At 50.5% G+C, this 19462-nt stretch overlaps 2 protein-coding genes across 2 annotated transcripts; one reads left to right on the top strand and one right to left on the bottom strand.

The window, feature by feature from the left end:
- Positions 1-1586: 1586 nt before the first annotated feature.
- On the bottom strand, positions 1587-3630 carry LOC132209083 (cystatin-B-like). The gene is made up of 3 exons (XM_059644283.1): positions 3409-3630; positions 2977-3078; positions 1587-1811 (listed from the first exon to the last, which is right to left on the bottom strand). Exons 1-3 carry the CDS (start codon positions 3487-3489, stop codon positions 1644-1646), a joined length of 351 nt encoding a protein of 116 aa, XP_059500266.1. The 5' UTR covers positions 3490-3630; the 3' UTR covers positions 1587-1643.
- Positions 3631-15292: 11662 nt separating this feature from the next.
- On the top strand, positions 15293-19122 carry LOC132209084 (NACHT, LRR and PYD domains-containing protein 12-like). Its single transcript, XM_059644284.1, has 3 exons — positions 15293-16419; positions 16455-17025; positions 17709-19122. Exons 1-3 carry the CDS (start codon positions 15297-15299, stop codon positions 17914-17916), a joined length of 1902 nt encoding a protein of 633 aa, XP_059500267.1. The 5' UTR covers positions 15293-15296; the 3' UTR covers positions 17917-19122.
- The last annotated feature ends 340 nt before the right edge of the window (positions 19123-19462 follow it).

A 19462-nucleotide genomic window follows, 5' to 3' on the forward strand; every position in this document is an offset into this window, starting at 1 on the left:
ATCATTATCTGGGCTACACACACCCATACACACACACACACACACACACACACAAACACACACACACACACACACACACACACACTCTCTCACACACACACACACACATACACACACACAAACACACACACACACACACACACACACATACACACACACACACACACACACACACACACCCATACACACCCATACACACCCGTACACACACACACACACACGCACACACACACACACACAGAGGCCATTCTGCCTTTGAGCCTCCTCTCCCATTCAACATGACCGTGCCTGATCATCCAATTCAATCTTCCTGTTCCCATTTCCACCCCTGTGATCCCTTTAAGCCCTGAGAACCGAATCTAACTCCTTCTGGAAAACATTTGATGCTCTGGTCTCGATTGGTTTCTGTGGCCGAGAAGTCCAGAGGCTCCCCCACTCACTGGGTGAAGACATTTCTCCCCATCTCAGTCCTCAATGGGCCGACCCCGTAATCCTTAGACAGTGACCCACCTGCTTATGAACTCCCCCACCATCGGGAACATCATTACCCTGTCTACTCCTTTCAGAATGGTCTAGGTTTCTATGAGATTCCCCCGTCCAACTCATTCTTGAAAACTCCAGTGAATATAATCCTAACCGATCTGGTCTCTTTTCCTATGACAGTCCCACTGTCTCAGGAATCAGTCTGCGAAATCTTCGCTGTACTCCCTGTGTCGCCAGGACATCTTTCCTTAGATAAGGAGACCAAAACTGAACACAACATTACAGGTCCTGAGGAAGGGTCCCCGGACCCGATATGTTATCTCTGGTTTTTCCTTCACAGATGCTGCCTGAGGTTTTCCAGCAAGTTCTGTTTCTGTTCCTGATTTGCAGCGTCCGCAGTTCTTTCGGTTTTTACACGGTATTCCAGTTGCTGTTTTCCCAAGGCCCTGTGTAATTTCCTGTGAACTGTTCCTGCTCCAGGACTCGAGCCCTCTCGCTATGACGGCCAACATCCCATTTACCTTCTTCACCACTTGTTCTACCCTCAATGCTTGTTCTCAGTGACTACTGTATGAGGCATGCACGGTCCTTGTTACATCTCATGCCCCCACTTTCACAACCAATCCTGCTTTTGCCCCCAAACTCGATTGAAACAGCAACCTCTCACCTCGCACAATCCCAGCCGCGCAAAGTGCCTGCAGTTATTGGCAAATGACCCCAGTCATGTAGAATCAAAACAAAGATTTGGAAGTAATGTTTCAAAATACTTTTATTCAACATTTTGCGAAGCTACTGCAGTCGAATAGGTAGAACATTGGGGATGGAATTTTGGGGAGGACAGCAAGAAGGGGTGGTGGGGGCGGTGTGGGGGGTTAGGGGTGGTGGGGGTGTGTGGGGGGTTAGGGGTGGTGGGGGGTGTGGGGGGGTAGGTGTGGTGGGGGGTGTGGGGGGTAGGGGTGGCTGGGGGGGGTCGTGGGGGGTGTGGGGGAGGGGCGGTAGGGGTGGCTGGGGGTATCTGGGGGGTAGGGCTGGTGGGGGGTGTGGGGGGTTAGGGGTGGCTGGGGGGTCTGGGGGGTCGGGGGGTGTGGTGGGGGGACGTGGGGGAGGGGGGTAGGGGTGGTGGGGGGTCTGGCGTGTGGGTGGGGAGCGGGTGTGAGCTTTCAGGAAGAGAGTCTCTGGGGGACGTGGGGGAACGGAGGTTGTCCCTGGATGTCATCAAACAGCTTCTTCCCGGTCAGGACGTTGGTGACCTTTACCGGTTCCCCCGAAGAGGGCAGGGGCTTGTAGACATCGACGTGGATATAGTCATCCCCTGGGCCTACAACGATCTGCAGGGAACACAGGATGGTCACAGCAAGCTTGGTGCACCATTCGCTGATACAAACGCGCACTATCGGAACGGCATCAGGGCCACTTCGCTGCTGGGGCCAGCTCTCCCGCTCGACACCGTCCCATTTAACACCCCCTCCCTGGCAAACTTCCATCCCCCCCGCCCCGCCTCGCCAGAAACCGCCTGCAAAATATGCAGTGGCCCACTTCCTGAGTTCCAAAGGCCCACAGCCCTCCGAGGGAATCATAGTCTCCCTACAGTGTGGATGCAACAGGTACATATCGACTCTCCGAAGAGCGTCCCAGGCAGACCCAAACCCCCTGTCCCTGTTATCCAGCATTTCCCACGGCTAATCCATCCAACCAACACATCCGTGCGCACTACCGGGCAATTTAGAACTTGTTGGACAGAGGAGTTATATTTACAAGTTTGTACAGTCGAATGAGAGCTTATTTACCAACATTATTACGGACAGATGGATTATCTATTCAACAAGACACCCCTCTCTATCCCAGTCACCTCTGCCATCCCCTACACCTCCCCTTTTTAACCCCCTCCAGCCCCTACAGCCCCTCCCAATCTCTGTAACCCCTCGAGCCCCTACACCCCCTCCCTATCTCTGTAACCCCCTCCAGCCCCTACCCCCCTCCCTATCTCTGTAACCCCCTCCAGCCCCGACACCCCCTCCATATCTCTGTAACCCCCTCCAGCCCCTACACCCCCTCCCTATCTCTGTAACCCCTCCAGCCCCTAACCCCCTCCCTATCTCTGTAACCCCCTCCAGCCCTTACACCCCCTCCCTATCTCTGTAACCCCCTCCAGCCCCTAACCCCCTCCCTATCTCTGTAACTCCCTTCAGCCCCTACACCCCCTCCCTATCTCTGTAACCCCCTCCAGCTCCTACACCCCCTCCCTATCTCTGTAACCCCCTCCAGCCCCTACACCCCCTCCCTATCTCTGTAACCCCCTCCAGTCCCTACACCCCCTCCCTATATCTGTAACCCCCTCCCACCCCTACACCCCCTCCCTATCTCTGTAACCCCTCCAGCCCCTAACCCCTCCCCGAGTTCTGTAAACCCCTCCAGCCCCTAACCCCTCCCCTAGTTCTGTAACGTGCCCGTTCCCATGAATGTGCAGTGATCTGTTTTGTGCCATTGGCCCACCTTAATGCTGAGGTTTGTTCCAGCCACCACCTGGGAGCAGTAAGAGATGGCATGGTAAGTTTCGAATTTACGACACACCTTTTTTTCAACTTGCAGCTTGACCTGAAAGAAGGGTTTAGAAAAACATTGCATTTTTATGTGTTCTGTAAATACAGCTTCAGTCCTGAGGGAGTGTTGCACTGAACCCTCTTGCTGTATTGCAATCGCAGAATCCCTGATGGAATTTCCCTCCTTTCTGGGATCTAACCCCTTCCCAACTGTCTCACCTTTCCTGATGGGGAAGTGGTGATCACAGTTCTCACTAATCCCCCTCCTGGTCCATGTTGGACGTCCCAGTTCAGTGATGATTGAGGAGAGGCAGCGTGACCCTGGTGGATCCAGTCAGGAATTTGCGTGAGATCCATGAGGAACTGCAAAACGACAAGCACTCACCTTCTGGGCTAGATCCTGGACTTCTTCAGTAACTGCCTGAACGGCATCATAACCTCCGACAATGCACTGACCCTGTTCCATATTCTGTCTGGGCCTCTCTGTCCCTCTAATGACTTGAGCGTGTTCTCTCTGTCTCTCTCTTTCGTTCTCTGTTCCACAGTTTTTAAAGTGTCCTCCTTCCACCCTTCCCTGTCCCGGAGGCGATCTATCTGTCACACCTCAGCACTTTTCTGTGCCTCACAGCCCCACCTTCTCAATCTCATGTTCTAATCTCCCTCTCGCCCACACACTTTTTCTTTCCCAAACTGCCTTACTACAACAGCCACTTGGCACTCCCCATCTCCCTCTCTTTTTCTGTCAAAGAATGTTTACAGTGCACATGGAGACCATTCTGCCTGCAGAAGCTGTACAATCGAGCATCATTCCCCTGCCTTTCCCCCCATATCCCTACACCCCAGTTCTAACCAAATAACCATCCAATGCCCCTCTTGAATGCCTCAATTGATCCTACCTCCCCCACATTTCCAGGCAGTCCATTCCGCACCTAACCACTCACTGGGTGAGAAAGACTTTACTCTCATCCCCCTTGCTTCGTTTGCACATCACCTTAAATCTGTGGTCCTGTCAAATTTAGAGGCAGTAGAAACTGTCAATGCTGGAGAATCTGAGACAACAAGGTGTAGAGCTGGACGAACACAGCAGGTCAGGCAGGATCAGAGAAGCAGGAAAGCTGACAGTTCAGGTCTGAACCAGTGACCCAAAACATCAGCTTTGCTGCTCCTCTGATGCTCCCTGACCTGCTGTGTTCATCCAGCTCCACACCTTGTGATCTCACCCTCTCATTCTTGTTACTTTTTCCGTTGGGAACAGATACTCCCATTCGACTCTGTCCAGCCCCTACTCATGACTTTGAAAATCCCAATCAGAGCTCCCTCTCCACCTTCCTCTCTCCAAGGACAACAGTACCCAACTTCTTTGCAGCATGTAAGGTGTTTCTTCCACAGGGAGAAATTAAAGTTCAGGATCTAGGGCAGACCACGAAAGAGAGACGAATGTCAACAAAAACACTAAATTCATTGGTTGGGAGTAATGGGGTTGTGTAATAGGGCAGGTTTAAGGATGAGCCCTAGTAAAATATTTCCCAGGAACTAGTAAGAGGACATCAGAAGATATAATATTCAGTTTGGGTGTGAGATATTTGGGTCAGAATCAACTGTGTTCAACTTAAGAGATTAAAACAAAAAGAGGATTGGGTCAGCAAACATGAACTGGGCAATTCAGGGTCAGTACTGAGGGAGCAGGCACTGTCGGAGGGTCAGCGCTGAGGGAGCGGGCACTGTCAGAGGGTCGGTACTGAGGGAGCGGGCACTGTCGGAGGGTCAGTGCTGAGGGAGTAGGCACTGTCGGAGGGTCAGTGCTGAGGGAGCGGGCACGGTCAGAGGGTCAGTGCTGAGGGAGCGCTGCACTGTCAGAGGGTCAGTGCTGAGGGAGCGGGCTCTGTCGGAGAGTCAGTGCTGAGGGAGCGGGCACTGTCGGAGGGTCAGTGCTGAAGGAGTGGGCACTGTCAGAGAGTCGGTGCTGAGGGAGCGCCGCACTGTCGGAGGGTCAGTGCTGAGGGAGCGCGGCACTGTTGGAGGGTCAGTGCTGAGGGAGTGGGCACTGTCGGAGGGTCAGTGCTGAGGGATTATGGACTGTCGGAGGGTCAGTGCTGAGGGAGCGCGGCACTGTTGGAGGGTCAGTACTGAGGGAGCGGGCACTGTCAGAGGGTCAGTGCTGAAGGGGTGGGCACTGTCGGAGGGTCAGTGCTGAGGGACTAGGCACTGTCGGAGGGTCAGTGCTGTGGGAGCACCGCACTGTCGGAGGATCAGTGCTGATGGATTAGGCACTGTCGGAGGGTCAGTCGTAAGGGAGTGGGCACTGTCGGAGGGTCAGTGCTGAGGGAGCGGGCACTGTCAGAGGGTCAGTGCTGAGGGAGCAGGCTCTGTTGGAGGGTCAGTTCTGAGGGAGCGGGCACTGTCAGAGGGTCAGTGCTGAGGGAGCAGGGACTGTCAGAGGGTCAGTGTTGAGGGAGCAGGCTCTGTTGGAGGGTCAGTTCTGAGGGAGTGGGCATTGTTGGAGGGTCAGTGCTGAGGGAGGGCCACACTGTCGGAGGGTCAGCACTGAGGGAGCAGGGACTGTCAGATGGTCAGTGTTGACGGAGTGGGCACTGTCAGAGGGTCAGTGCTGAGGGAGCGGGTACTGTCGGAGAGTAAGTGCTGAGGGAGCGGGCACTGTCGGAGGGTCAGTGCTGAAGGAGTGGGCACTGTCAGAGGGTCAGTGCTGAGGGAGCGGGCACTGTCGGAGGGTCAGTGCTGAGGGAGCGGGCACTGTCGGAGGGTCAGTGCTGAGGGTGCGCGGCACTGTCGGAGAGTCAGTGCGGAGGGAGCGGGCACTGTCGGAGGGTCAGTGCTGAAGGAGTGGGCACTGTCGGAGGGTCAGTGCTGAGGGAGCGCGGTACTGTTGGAGGGTCAGTGCTGAGGGAGTGGGCACTGTGGGAGGGTCAGTGCTGTTGGATTAGGCACTGTCGGAAGGACAGTGCTGAGGGAGTGGGCGCTGTCGGAGGGTCAGCGCTGAGGGAGCAGGCACTGTCTGAGGGTCAGTGCTGAGGGAGCAGGGACTGTCAGAGGGTCAGTGTTGAGGGCGCAGGCTCTGTTGGAGGGTCAGTTCTGAGGGAATGGGCACTGTTGGAGTGTCAGTGCTGAGGGAGGGCCACACTGTCGGAGGGTCAGCACTGAGGGAGCAGGGACTGTCAGATGGTCAGTGTTGACGGAGTGGGCACTGTCAGAGGGTCAGTGCTGAGGGAGCGGGCACTGTCGGAGAGTCAGTGCTGAGGGAGCGGGCACTGTCAGAGGGTCAGTGCTGAGGGAGCAGGCTCTGTTGGAGGGTCAGTTCTGAGGGAGCGGGCACTGTCAGAGGGTCAGTGCTGAGGGAGCAGGGACTGTCGGAGGGTCAGTGTTGAGGGAGCAGGCTCTGTTGGAGGGTCAGTTCTGAGGGAGTGGGCATTGTTGGAGGGTCAGTGCTGAGGGAGGGCCACACTGTCGGAGGGTCAGCACTGAGGGAGCAGGGACTGTCAGATGGTCAGTGTTGACGGAGTGGGCACTGTCAGAGGGTCAGTGCTGAGGGAGCGGGCACTGTCGGAGAGTCAGTGCTGAGGGAGCGGGCACTGTCGGAGGGTCAGTGCTGAAGGAGTGGGCACTGTCAGAGGGTCAGTGCTGAGGGAGCGGGCACTGTCGGAGTGTCAGTGCTGAGGGAGCGGGCACTGTCGGAGGGTCAGTGCTGAGGGTGCGCGGCACTGTTGGAGGGTCAGTGCTGAGGGAGTGGGCACTGTCGGAGGGTCAGTGCTGAGGGATTAGGCACTGTCGGAGGGTCAGTGCTGAAGGAGCGCCGCACTGTCGGAGGGTCAGTACTGAGGGAGTGGGCACTGTCAGAGGGTCAGTGCTGAAGGGGTGGGCACTGTCGGGGGGTCAGTGCTGAGGGATTAGGCACTGTCGGAGGGTCAGTGCTGTGGGAGCATCGCACTGTCGGAGGATCAGTGCTGATGGATTAGGCACTGTCGGAGGGTCAGTGCTGAGGGAGTGGGCACTGTCGGAGGGTCAGTGCTGAGGGATTAGGCACTGTCGGAGGGTCAGTGCTGAAGGAGCGCCGCACTGTCGGAAGGTCAGTACTGAGGGAGTGGGCACTGTCAGAGGGTCAGTGCTGAAGAGGTGGGCACTGTCGGAGGGTCAGTGCTGAAGGGGTGGGCACTGTCGGAGGGTCAGTGCTGAGGGATTAGGCACTGTCGGAGGGTCAGTGCTGAGGGAGTGGGCACTGTCGGAGGGTCAGTGCTGAGGGAGCGGGCACTGTCAGAGGGACAGTGCTGAGGGAGCAGGGACTGTTGGAGGGTCAGAGCTGAGGGAGTGGGCGCTGTCGGAAGGTCAGTGCTGAGGGAGCGGGCACTGTCAGAGGGTCAGTGCTGAGGGAGAGCCACACTGTCGGAGGGTCAACACTGAGGGAGCAGGGACTGTCAGATGGTCAGTGTTGACGGAGTGGGCACTGTCAGAGGGTCAGTGCTGAGGGAGCGGGCACTGTTGGAGAGTCAGTGCTGAGGGAGCGGGCACTGTCGGAGGGTCAGTGCTGAAGGAGTGGGCACTGTCGGAGGGTCAGTGCTGAGGGAGCGCGGTACTGTTGGAGGGTCAGTGCTGAGGGAGTGGGCACTGTCGGAGGGTCAGTGCTGTTGGATTAGGCACTGTCGGAAGGACAGTGCTGAGGGAGTGGGCGCTGTCGGAGGGTCAGTGCTGAGGGAGCGGGCACTGTCTGAGGGTCAGTGCTGAGGGAGCAGGGACTGTCAGAGGGTCAGTGTTGAGGGCGCAGGCTCTGTTGGAGGGTCAGTTCTGAGGGAATGGGCACTGTTGGAGTGTCAGTGCTGAGGGAGGGCCACACTGTCGGAGGGTCAGCACTGAGGGAGCAGGGACTGTCAGATGGTCAGTGTTGACGGAGTGGGCACTGTCAGAGGGTCAGTGCTGAGGGAGCGGGCACTGTCGGAGAGTCAGTGCTGAGGGAGCGGGCACTGTCGGAGGGTCAGGGCTGAAGGAGTGGGCACTGTCAGAGGGTCAGTGCTGAGGGAGCGGGCAGTGTCGGAGGGTCAGTGCTGAGGGAGCGCCGCACTGTTGGAGGGTCAGTGCTGAGGGAGCCGTCTCTGTTGGGGGGTCAGTTCTGAGGGAGCGGGCACTGTCAGAGGGTCAGTGCTGAGGGAGCGGGCACTGTCGGAGGGTCAGTGCTGAGGGAGCGGGCACTGTCGGAGGGTCAGTGCTAGGATTGGTTCCTATAGTTTGGGAGAATGAGGTCACCTTCGCCTACCTGCCTGAACCTGACTCAGAGAGAGGGGGACTTGTCAGCTCTCGAAGGTGTGTCCAATATTCCATCACTCAATGCGAACAGAACTTGTCTGAACTGCTTATGGCGAGAAAATGTTGATGCGCTGTGTTTGACATGACTGCAGGAAGCTTAAAGAATTTGAATATTTCTTGGAAACCGAACAATACATTTGACTTGAATCAGAGTTTTCACACCCTGTCTAACATTACAGCGCTGCCTCAGAGGGATCACTCCTATTAACACCACCGAGCCTGCCTGAGCTTCATGAATATCTGTCTCCCATAAATCTTTTACTCTACGCTCTCTCTGCAATTTCACTCCAGAGTTTCCTGCTCGATCCTGTCTCCCCACACTCTCAGGCTGCACCTTCCGGATATATCCTTCGGGGGCATGGTGAGGGGTGATGAGGAGGTAAAGACCGATTGGCATGATCGCTAGAATATTCATGCAGAAACTCTGGTCATGTCCCAGGGACTTGGCTTTGAATCCCACAGCGTGGATGGTGGAAATTGCATTCAATTAATAAAAGCTGGAATTAGTTCAGCATGGAATCCTTACAGTGAGGAAGCAGGCCATTCAGCCCATGTCGAACCTCCCAAGAGCATCCCACCCCTTGTCCTATCCCTGCCCCTTCCAGCCTCGACACTGTAGACCGTTTAGCGCAGTCATTCCATGTCAGCAGAACAGCTTTGGACTGTTGGAGGAACCCGGGAGGAACCCACAGGAAGAATTTACCAACTCCATAGAGACAGCCATCCAAGGATGGGATTGAACCTGGGCCACCTGGCACTGTGAAGCAGCGGTGTTAACCACTGAGCCACAGTGACACTCCACGGGGAGCCAATAGCATTGTTATTGTTAATTCAGAGACCCAGGGATCGTTCGGGGGAATCGGCTTCAAATCCCACGGTGACAGATGGTTTCATTTGAGTGCAGTAAATATCTGGAATTAACAGTTTAATGATGACCATGAAACCGTTGCCTATTGTCAGTTCACTAAAGTCCTTTTGGGAATGAAATCTGCCGTCCCCACCTGGTCAGGCCTACACGCGACTCCAGACCGACAGCAATGGGGGCGACTCTCAAATGCCCTCTGAATGGCATTTATATCGATTGGTAAGAACGCCCAAAAAAATGAAACCAGACAGATCACAGACTTCGAGCTAGGCCCCAGAAAAGACAACAGCAGGAATAGCTCTGTCCATCCTGCAGAGTCCTCTTCACTAATGTCTCGGGGTTAGTGCCAACATTGGGAGAGCTGTCTCACCGACTAGTCAGGCAACTGCCAGGCCTAGTCACACTCACAGAAAATGTCCCAGACACCACCATCACCATCCCTGGGTATGCCCTGTCTCACTGGCAGGACAGACCCAGCAGAGGGGGCTGCACAGTGGGATACAGTTGCGAGGAATCCTCGACATTGACTCCGGACCCCCATGGAGTTTCATAGCGTCAAACGTGGGCAAGGAAACATCCCACTGATGACCACATACCACCCTCCCTCAGCTGATGAATCAGGGCTCCTCCGTATTGAACAACACTCAGGAAGCACTGAGGATGGCAAGGACACGAAACGTACTCTGGGTGAGGGGGCTGCAATGTCCAACACCGAGAGTGGCTCAGCAGCATCATTACTGATCGAGCTGGTCGGGTCCTAAAGGGCACCGCTGCTGGGCTGGGTCTGCGGCAGGTGGTGAGGGGAAAGCATACTTAACCCCATCCTTACCAACCTGCCAGCTGCAGTTGCATCTGTCCATGACAAAATCAGTAAAAGGGACCATCAATTTCTTCATGTAGAGTCACAGAGTCATACAACACAGAAACAGACCCTTCGGCCCAACCGCTCCATGCCAAACATAATCCCAAGCTAACCCTATCCCAACTGCCAGGCCCGGCCCACATCCCTCCAAACCTTTCCTGTTCATGTACTTATCGAAATATCTTTCAAGTGTTGTTCCTGTCCCCACATTCACCATTTCCTCAGGAAGTTCATTCCACCCACAAACCACCCTCTGTGTCAGAAAACTGTCTCTCATGTCTTTTTGACTTCTCTCTCCTTAAAACTGTGCCACATCATCTACAGATCCCCCATCCTAGGGAAAAGACACCAAAAATACCACCAACTGTATCTGTACACCTCATTATTTCATAAATTTCTATCAGGCCGCCTTTCAACCTTCTACACTTAGTGAAAAAAAGCCCCAGCCTATCAAACTTTCTTCATAATTGAAAGCTTCCATACACGGCAACATTTTAAATTAGTTCACCCGTTAACCTTCTAAACTTGAAACATAACAGGCCTCATTTGTCTCATCATTCCTTATCATGTAACCCCTGAAGTCCAGCTTCCTTTCTTGTAAATCTGCGCTGCGTTCCATCCAAATCCAGCCTGTCCTTCCGAAGGTGTTGTGCCCAAATTCCATCCCCCCCCACACACACTCACACACACACGCACACACACACACACACAATATACACACAAACAGTCACACACACGCAGACACACATACACACATGCACACACACTCAGACACACGCACACATACACAGACAGACACGTTCACACAAACATAGACAGACACATACACACACTGACACACATACACATACCCACCCACACACATGCTCAGACACACACACGCTCAGACACACCCTCACACACACGCACACACACACACACACGCGCTCAGACACACACACGCTCAGACACACCCTCACACACACACACACACACACACACACACACACACACACTCTGTCTCTCTCTCTCTAACACACACACACACACACACTCTGTCTCTCTCTCTCTCACACACACACACACACACACACACACACACACAAACATACAGAGTCACACAGTGGTATTGACCTCCCTCAGTGTGGAACATGCTCATGTGGAGAAATGATACCCTCCCTCTGCGATATGGAAATGATTGGCCCTGAGCAGTATTCCTGACATAAAACCAATAAGTACAGTGTTTCCAATACAACTGTATCCAGGCACCTCCGAGTGAACAGTTTACAGAGGAGACAGGGTGAATTTTATTCCACTTTCTGCAGCTGACACTGTCCTCTGATGTACCCTCATAAGTTCTTAGTGAGAAAGGATTCAAAGGTCGGGAGGTGAGACTGGCACTGGGCATGTTCGTCTCCTTTTCCTCACATCTCATAGACAACATCGCAAAGTATCGGGGAGAACGGCATTTGTGTCTCCAAAGACATTGTTTGAAGAACGAAACAAACGTACAGGGAGATGTTGACAAAGTTTTATGTTTTTCTCCAAAAAAAAATCAGCTGCTTGTGCAGTGGCCTGGGGAGTCCAGCAGAGGGTGGCATTCTATCACTTTAAACGTAAGTGGGACAGAGAGAGAGAGAGAGAGAGAGAGAGAGACATGGAGAAAGGTAGGAATTCGAGACAACTCTTTGAAGTTGATTAAAATACAAATTCCAGAACCTGTTTACTGTAAATGCTGGAGACGATGTTACATTCCAGCAACGTCTGCCTTAGTTTGCAAGCTTCAAACATCTGAAAGGTTCGAAAGTACAGAAACTGAAATGTCAGCTCAGCCACCGAACTCTCAGTGTGAGGCCTTGTTCAGAATTCGTTCTGGTCACGGGAACCTCCAGCAAAGTGAGAATTGGCTAAAGACTGGTATCTGTGATGCTGGGGACCACTGGAGGAGGCCGAGATGGATCAGCCACTCGGCACCTCTGGCTGAAGATTGCTGTGAAAGCTTCAGCCTCATCTCTTACACTGATGCGCTGGGCCCTTCCATCATTGAGGATGGGGATATTTGTGGAGCTTCCTCCTCCAGTGAGCTGTTTAATTGCCCACCACCACCATTCACCACTGGATGTAGCAGGACTGCAGAGCTTAGATCTGATCTGTTGGTTGTGAGATCACTTCGCTTAGCTCCTGCTATAAACTTTATTTTATTCCTTTCAAAATAACAAAGATTGAAATTTCAGAAACAGGTTTTGAAAAGTGGATCAATAACGACTGTATGGGATATAAAGTAGCATTCGATATTGTCTCAATAACATAACAGGATTTCGAACATTTAATGCAGACTGAATTTGCATCCTATTCCAATAAATGCATGTTCCATGTTTCAAACACGTCTTTTATAGATTTACCATCAGAATGTAATAACCTGGATACAATTATCCTTTGACAAAACACTGAAAGCAACAAACTCTATCAAATAACAACAGTACAGAATTTACACAGAATCAATGGTATTGGAAGCTTTAGAATCAGTAAGACAGTATTTGGAGTTATGATTTTAATTCCCCTGTTGCTCCTGTCTCGGAAATGTTCAAAGAGGTCGGTTTGAGGGGAAGCAATTTCCCTCTTTTTTAACCCTTTGTTGTACCTGCTGGAGGGAGCTGATGGAACTTTAAATTTACTTTGATCTCAAAGGAGTAAAGGAAGGTTTACTCTGCATTGAAATGCCCTAATTATACCTGTCCCAGGAGTATTTGATGGAGAGAGAGATGAGAGACATCATTTTTATTTTATGAGTCAAAAGAACTTTAGTTTGAGTTCAAAAGAGGGACATTGGGTTCCAAATCATTGAGGAAACTACCCTTCTGTTTGAAAAGAGTAGGGCGTTTACTGTAAATGAATATCTGAGTAACCACATTTCAACACCTGTTCTATAATTTACTGCTGATACAGCAATAATGAAAGAACAAAGCATCATTATCTTCATCCTCACAGTCACAGTCATTGCTTCAGTATCAATGTTAATTGTCGTGACTTACATTGTGACACAGTGGATTGCTTCTCCCAGAAATCAGCATGCATTAACATCTGAGGAAACTGTAAGCGTTAACTGTCTTCCTGAGGTGGATACAGTTGAGAATGAGAGCTGCAATGTGGCTGCAGTCACAGGTAGATGCCTCACACCCTGTTGTGGTGTTTAGTTTTTGACTGAATGGTTCTGTTGTTTCAAACTGATTTGTAAACCTGACTTCTCAATGACATATCGTGTAATTCTTTCTGGAGACATTCTGAGTGACAGACATGCTCAGAATTGTCCAATTCATTATTCTCTGAGATCACAAGGTGTAGAGCTGGATAAACACAGCAGGCCAAGCAGCATCAGAGGAGCAGGAATGCTGACATTTCAGGCCTAGACCCTTCTTTAGGCCCGAAACATCAGCTTTCCTGCTCCTCTGATGCTGCTTGACCTGCTGTGTTCATCCAGCTCTATACCTTGCTATCTCACATTCTCCAGCATCTGCAGTTCCTGCTATCCCCGAAACATTATTCTCTGAGTTGCTTTTGAAATCTATCCTTTCTTGAGAAATCAGCTCAGAACGTCTGTGATTGTTCATGCAGTTTTCAGGTTGTTCAGGCCTGTAATGTCCCACACACTCTCCCATTGCACCATCCAGCACAGCTCCTGAAATGCCTACCTATCTCCTCAAATGGTGATGCTCAGAAGTAGACTAGCATTGGCTAGTTCAACACAATCTGTTGCAGAATATTTTACGAGAATTCACCATCCTGTATTTGAGATGGCATCCCTTTTCTGCAGCGCAATAGGGACAAAATCCTGGAACTTCCTCCCTGACAGTCTTGTTGGGTCTACTGACAGGAAATGGACTGCAGCAGTTCAAGAAGTTAGCTCCCCAACGCCTGTTTAGAGACAAAGCGGTGTGTGCAATATATACTGGCCCAATAGCACCCAGTAGCCAAAAGATTGTTGTCATCTAGAAGGGTTAAATACTACTTCCCAGCTTGGGCAGGCCATGTTATAAATGTGAATATGGAACAGAATGGCACATGGAAACCTCCGTGAGCCACTGACTCACGAATGTGAAGCTGCACTGTTGCATTGTGAATGATACAGTCATTGTACTGCACCCACTGCAGAACTGAGGGGGGGTGGTGGGTGGTGCTTTACAGTCTCTCCCTGAGGTCCCAGTGTTTGGAACATGTATTACTGGCTGATTGGGTGTGTGCTTCACCAGTTGGGTTATTGTCTATCATCGAACAACTGCCCTGCACTTGGAAAACTGAGAGTGAGCTGCTTTCCCGAATGTAGTGACATGGACTGGGCTGTTTGGCCATGAGTTATGGGGCTTTGATCAAGTGACAGTGAACAAATAGTGAGATGTTTGTCAGTCAGGATGGTGAGTAGCTTGGAGGGAATCTTAGAGCTGGTGGTGTTCCTCTGCTGCCTGTTGTCTGTGTGGACGGTTATCGCGATGGGGTTGGGATGGTACTGAGAGAGGACAACCCATTCCTGGGATGTTTGTTAAACTGCACACAGTGTTAGTGACCTGCGTTGGTGGCGGGGAGGGGTCTGCGTGCTGCAGGATTCCTAGACTTTGACAATATTTATATAACGTGGAATTGAGGTCAAGCTGAGATCAGTTGTGATTATACTGAATTGGCCGGGGGGGAGCGGGTGTTGGAGGAGCAGAATTTCCTGCCCCTGGCTTGTACGTTCTTACAAAGATGCTGTGATTTGTTGTGAGGGGAGATACTTACGTCTGTACAGAGCTTCTGGGTAGTCTTTGCATTGTTGTCCACCACCCCGAGAGCAGTTTAGGGAACACTGCATTGTCGTGGGTCTGGAGTCACATATCGGCCAGACCAGGTCAGGATGGCAGATTTCCCTCCCATAAACCAGGCTGAAATGGTCGACCAGATCAGATGTAAGTTCAGGTTTTTATTACACGTGAAAGTCACCACCTGCCAGGGCTGGATTCGAACCCACATCCCAGGGCAATGAACCCGGGGCTGTGCATGGCCAGAGACGTTACCGCCACTCCACTCCCTGCCTGTACGAAAGGCCATGTCAAATAACTGGAATAAATCAGGGTGATTTCAAACCAGATGATTGATCCAAGGCTGATTTCACAATAACAAGGTCAGACTCGACAGTTTCTCTCTTTACAGGGGGATACTTTTTTTTGCTAGTTTATTGGTCAGCACTTTGTCCGTAATAATGCTGAGTTAAATATTGTTCCTGGAAATGACAACTTTAAACCTTTTGAGTATCTTTATTCCAGAGCTAATTCAGCAGCACAAAGATTACCTTCACAAACAGAACCAGGAGATTAGAGTCACTGGAGAGAACAGAAGAATTTGGAGATTTCCTCTGGGAGAAAGTCGCATTAATGCAACAATTGTGGCTTCACTGGGTGAGCAGGAACAAGCAGGTGGTGCATTGAGGAGCAGATGTACAGAAGGTGGAGAATTTTGGAGGCAAGCCGAGGGTCATCTGGAAGAAATACCATTAGATCGTTTACTGGGAAAACATTGCGAGGAAACTCGACTCTCTGGGACAACCCTCATTGTTGGACCCTGTGGTTTTGGAAAAAGTACAGTGATACAGAAAATTATCCATGATTGGGCGGCAGGCCAGCTGTACCAAGAGATTAATGTGATCTTTCCATTTAAAGTCCAGCAACTGAATTCCATTGATGGTCAAACCTGCTTAAATGACCTGGTGGTAGATTTCTTCCCGCATTTCACAAACTGGTTACAGTTTCTGTGGAAGGAGCCAGAGAAAATACTGTTCATATTTGATGACTTGCATCTGCTGCAGAAAACCATTGATTTGAGCCAGCCACCCAGTGGCAACGATGACGAATCTCAGAGTTTAGGGCCCGAAGAATTCTGTGAGATATCGCACATTGTACGTTGCCTGATAAACGGGCAATTGTTGACGGGCTGCTCAGTATTGGGGGCGAGCTCTCCATGGAAACTGCAGTCTCTTGGAAATGCTGGGTCTCACCGAGCTGTCGACATCCTGGGGTTAGGCGCAGACTCCATGAAGCAGTATTTCCGACAGCACGCTGCAGCTGGGCAGCCTGCTTCAGATGTCCTGGATTATATTGAGGAGGATGAGGCATTGCGTACCATGTACCATAATCCTCGCTTCTGCTCAGTTCTGTGTTCAATGCTGAAAGAAGGAAGCCCTACTCCAGCCGCTACAACCAGGACGATGATACTTCTCACTTACCTCACTTGTCTTTTGAACAAATGTTGTTATGAAGACATAATTGCTCACCATATGCTTCTGAAATTGGGTAGTTTGGCCTACTGGGGAATATGCACCAAAACTGTTGTGTTTGAAAGAGCCAATTCAAGCAGTGCCAGCTCCCTATATCCAATTGGATCTCTGCATTTATGATGGAAATTCGAGGCAATGATGGTGTTAGCTATGTCTTCATTCACTCCATTTTGAAGGATTTTGTCGCTGCCCTGTTTCAATCCCAAAATACACCAGCAGACCAAGTGATGAAAATGCTGACTGAATGGTACAACTGCGCTGATGACAGATTTAAGTTCATTTTACGCTTTTTCATTGGTCTCTTGTCAGCAAATACAGCGAAACGGACTTGGCTTTACCAGCGCGAACAACATTCGCAATCGGCCTCGAGTGTATCTGACTGGCTGAGAGAAAAACTCAACAGCTGTATCCAGAACTTGGAAAGTGAGAGAATCCAAAAGGGGCTCCTCGAGATTTTGTACTGTCTGCTGGAATTTGGAGATGCAGCGTTGGTGGCGGATGTCCTAGCTCGAATGAAGACAATAAGATTCACAAAGTGTCCCCTTAAACCATCTGACCGTATGGCCCTCTCAAAGGCATTAATGACAGTCCAGGAGATTGAGGAGCTGGATCTGGATGCTTGTGGTATTGGAGACGAGGGAATCCATCAGCTGGACCAGGTGCTACATAAATGTACAGTGCTCAGGTAATGCAACACAGCATTACAACACAGAGTGGGCTCAGTAAACATTCTCAATCCTACTCATTTCGCCGTATGAATTATTCATTTATTCTATTCTTTATTAGTCTCAACATGAATAAACTGGGCAATTTGGGAGTGACACGTCTCTCTGCCATCCTGAAGGAAGAACATTGCAAAATACAGAGACTGTCATAAGTAATTATGTTTGAAATATCAAGCAACACACGTTATTTGCACTCATGCATTTGGAATTCCATATTAGTAACTACCAGCAAATGTCACCTTCTCACTTCTATTATTCTGTAATAATTTACACATAAGCACAGACTATAAAATGGGAAGAGATAATGTGAACTGCAGATGCTGGAGAATCCAAGATAACAAAGTGTGGAGCTGGATGAACACAGCAGGCTAAGCAGCGTCTCAGGATCACAAAAGCTGACGTTTCGGGCCTAGACCCTTCCTGAAACGTCAGCTTTTGTGCTCCTGAGATGCTGCTGGGCCTGCTGTGTTCATCCAGCTCCACACTTTGCTATCTTATATAAAATGGGAAAACTGTTACAACTGGCATGGGATTTCACTGTGATTGTTTGCCAGAAGAATTTATTTGGACCTCTGCGTCTTTGTTTGTGTCTGATGTTATGGTAAATATAACTTATGTCTTTTTCTTTCTTGAACCAATGCAGTTTAAAATCCAACAATCTCACAGATGGCTGTGTGGAGACCCTAATCTCTGCTCTCCATGAAAATGCTGTGCTGTCAAAACTGGACATCAGCAACGATGACCCACATAGTGACCACGCCAACTGGCTGACCGATAAGTCTATTCCTGCACTGCCCCAGTTCATTCACAGTAACTCACTAATGAAAGAAATCAAGTCAGTTTGTTCTTAAATGCTCATCATTTAGATGCTCTTCCAAGAGAAAGCTTTCTTTTTCTGTAATTAATCTGCATGGATTCACTGAATAAAAAGAGATAATTGATGTTGAGAAAAGGCCCGACCTATCACAGCAGGAACTGAAGGGTACCAGGTGTACTGAAGACCTAATGCAAGGACCTGGAACACTTTCTCACACATCTTTGCCGACTCAAACAATTTTTTACACCAAGCCACATAACATACTGATTAAGACTTCATTTCCGCTCCTTTGCCAGTATGTGATCAATACCCCGGAAACCTCTCGCAAACAACTACCTTCTCAATCACAATTAGGATGTTTCAATAGCATTATATGTAGAGCCGTTGGGTCATACTGCTCGGAAACGGACCCTTCGTCCCAAATCGTCCATGCCTACCAGGTTTCTCAAACTGTATTTTCCCACTTGCCTATGTTTGGCCCCCCACCCCTCCAAAACCCTTCCAATCCACAAACCCGCCAGAATGTTTTAATCCCTCCACCACTTCCTCTGGCAGCTTGTTCCATGCGCACTCCACCCTCTGTGTGAAAGAATTGCCCATCAGGTGCCTTTAAATCTTCCCCCTGTCACCATAAACTTATGCCCCTCTAGTTTTGAACTCCCCCAACCTTGGGAAAAGAGCTTGTCTATTCACCGTATCTATGTCCCTCATGATTTTACACACCTCTGCAAGGTGACCCTTCAGCCTCCAGGGAGGAATAGATCCAGTCTGCCATGCCTCTCCTTATAACTCAAACCCTCTAGTTTAGTGAACATCTGTGTACATTTTCTTTTGCGCCCAACTCGTGTACACAATGCTTTGCCTGATGAAGGGGAGGGTGCTAAACCCCGTCTTCCCCACCCTGTCTATCTATGAGGCCACTTTGAAGAAACTGCGTACTGGCCAGTGGTGGCCATTTGTCACCGATATATAACATTTCCCCCAAAAAGCACACTAAAAAACAATCATTTGACAAAAAAAAAACAGAGGTGGCTCAGTGGTGAGCACTGCTGCCTCACAGCACCAGGGACCCGGGTTCAATTCCAGCCTCAGGTGACTGTCTGTGTGGAGTTTGCGCACTCTCCCTGTGTCTGCGTGTGTTTCCTCCGGGTGCTCCGGTTTCCTCCCACAGTCCATGGATGTGCAGGCTAGGTGGATTGGCCATGCTAAATTGCCCATAGTGTTCAGGGTTATGTCAATTAGGTGGGTTACAGGGGGTTGGGTCTGGGTGGGATGCTCCGAGGGTCAGTGTGGACCGAAAGGGATTCTGTGATTCTATGAGGAATATTGTTACTCATCATCGATCTCAGAAGCTGTTCCTTATCGCTGGTTATTGTGATTTATTTATCAGGCTCTCACACGATCAGTTCTCTGAGGAAGGACTGAAACGGTTGGTCTGGATTCCATCATCAAATGATCTAAGTGTAATAACAGAATGAAGGAGGGTTTGTACAGACGGCTGTAACAATCTGGTACACCTTCTGGGGGATGCTCATTGGAATCAACCCGTTCACAGAACTACATTTAGGGACTGCTCTCAT

The sequence above is a fragment of the Stegostoma tigrinum genome, unplaced genomic scaffold (genome assembly GCF_030684315.1).
Source record: "Stegostoma tigrinum isolate sSteTig4 unplaced genomic scaffold, sSteTig4.hap1 scaffold_654, whole genome shotgun sequence".
Taxonomy (NCBI): domain Eukaryota; kingdom Metazoa; phylum Chordata; class Chondrichthyes; order Orectolobiformes; family Stegostomatidae; genus Stegostoma; species Stegostoma tigrinum.

What these genes read in the sequence shown, in the direction of transcription:
- LOC132209083 (XM_059644283.1), bottom strand. Translation starts at nt 3,489, where the DNA reads ATGGAACAGGGTCAGTGCATTGTCGGAGGTTATGATGCCGTTCAGGCA. An exon ending in TCCAGGATCTAGCCCAGAAG is followed by an intron (nt 3,079 to 3,408) that starts GTGAGTGCTTGT and finishes CCCTTCTTTCAG; the next exon opens with GTCAAGCTGCAAGTTGAAAA. An exon ending in GAACAAACCTCAGCATTAAG is followed by an intron (nt 1,812 to 2,976) that starts GTGGGCCAATGG and finishes TGTTCCCTGCAG; the next exon opens with ATCGTTGTAGGCCCAGGGGA.
- LOC132209084 (XM_059644284.1), top strand. Translation starts at nt 15,297, where the DNA reads ATGACAACTTTAAACCTTTTGAGTATCTTTATTCCAGAGCTAATTCAG. An exon ending in TGAAAGAGCCAATTCAAGCA is followed by an intron (nt 16,420 to 16,454) that starts GTGCCAGCTCCC and finishes GGATCTCTGCAT; the next exon opens with TTATGATGGAAATTCGAGGC. An exon ending in CATAAATGTACAGTGCTCAG is followed by an intron (nt 17,026 to 17,708) that starts GTAATGCAACAC and finishes GAACCAATGCAG; the next exon opens with TTTAAAATCCAACAATCTCA.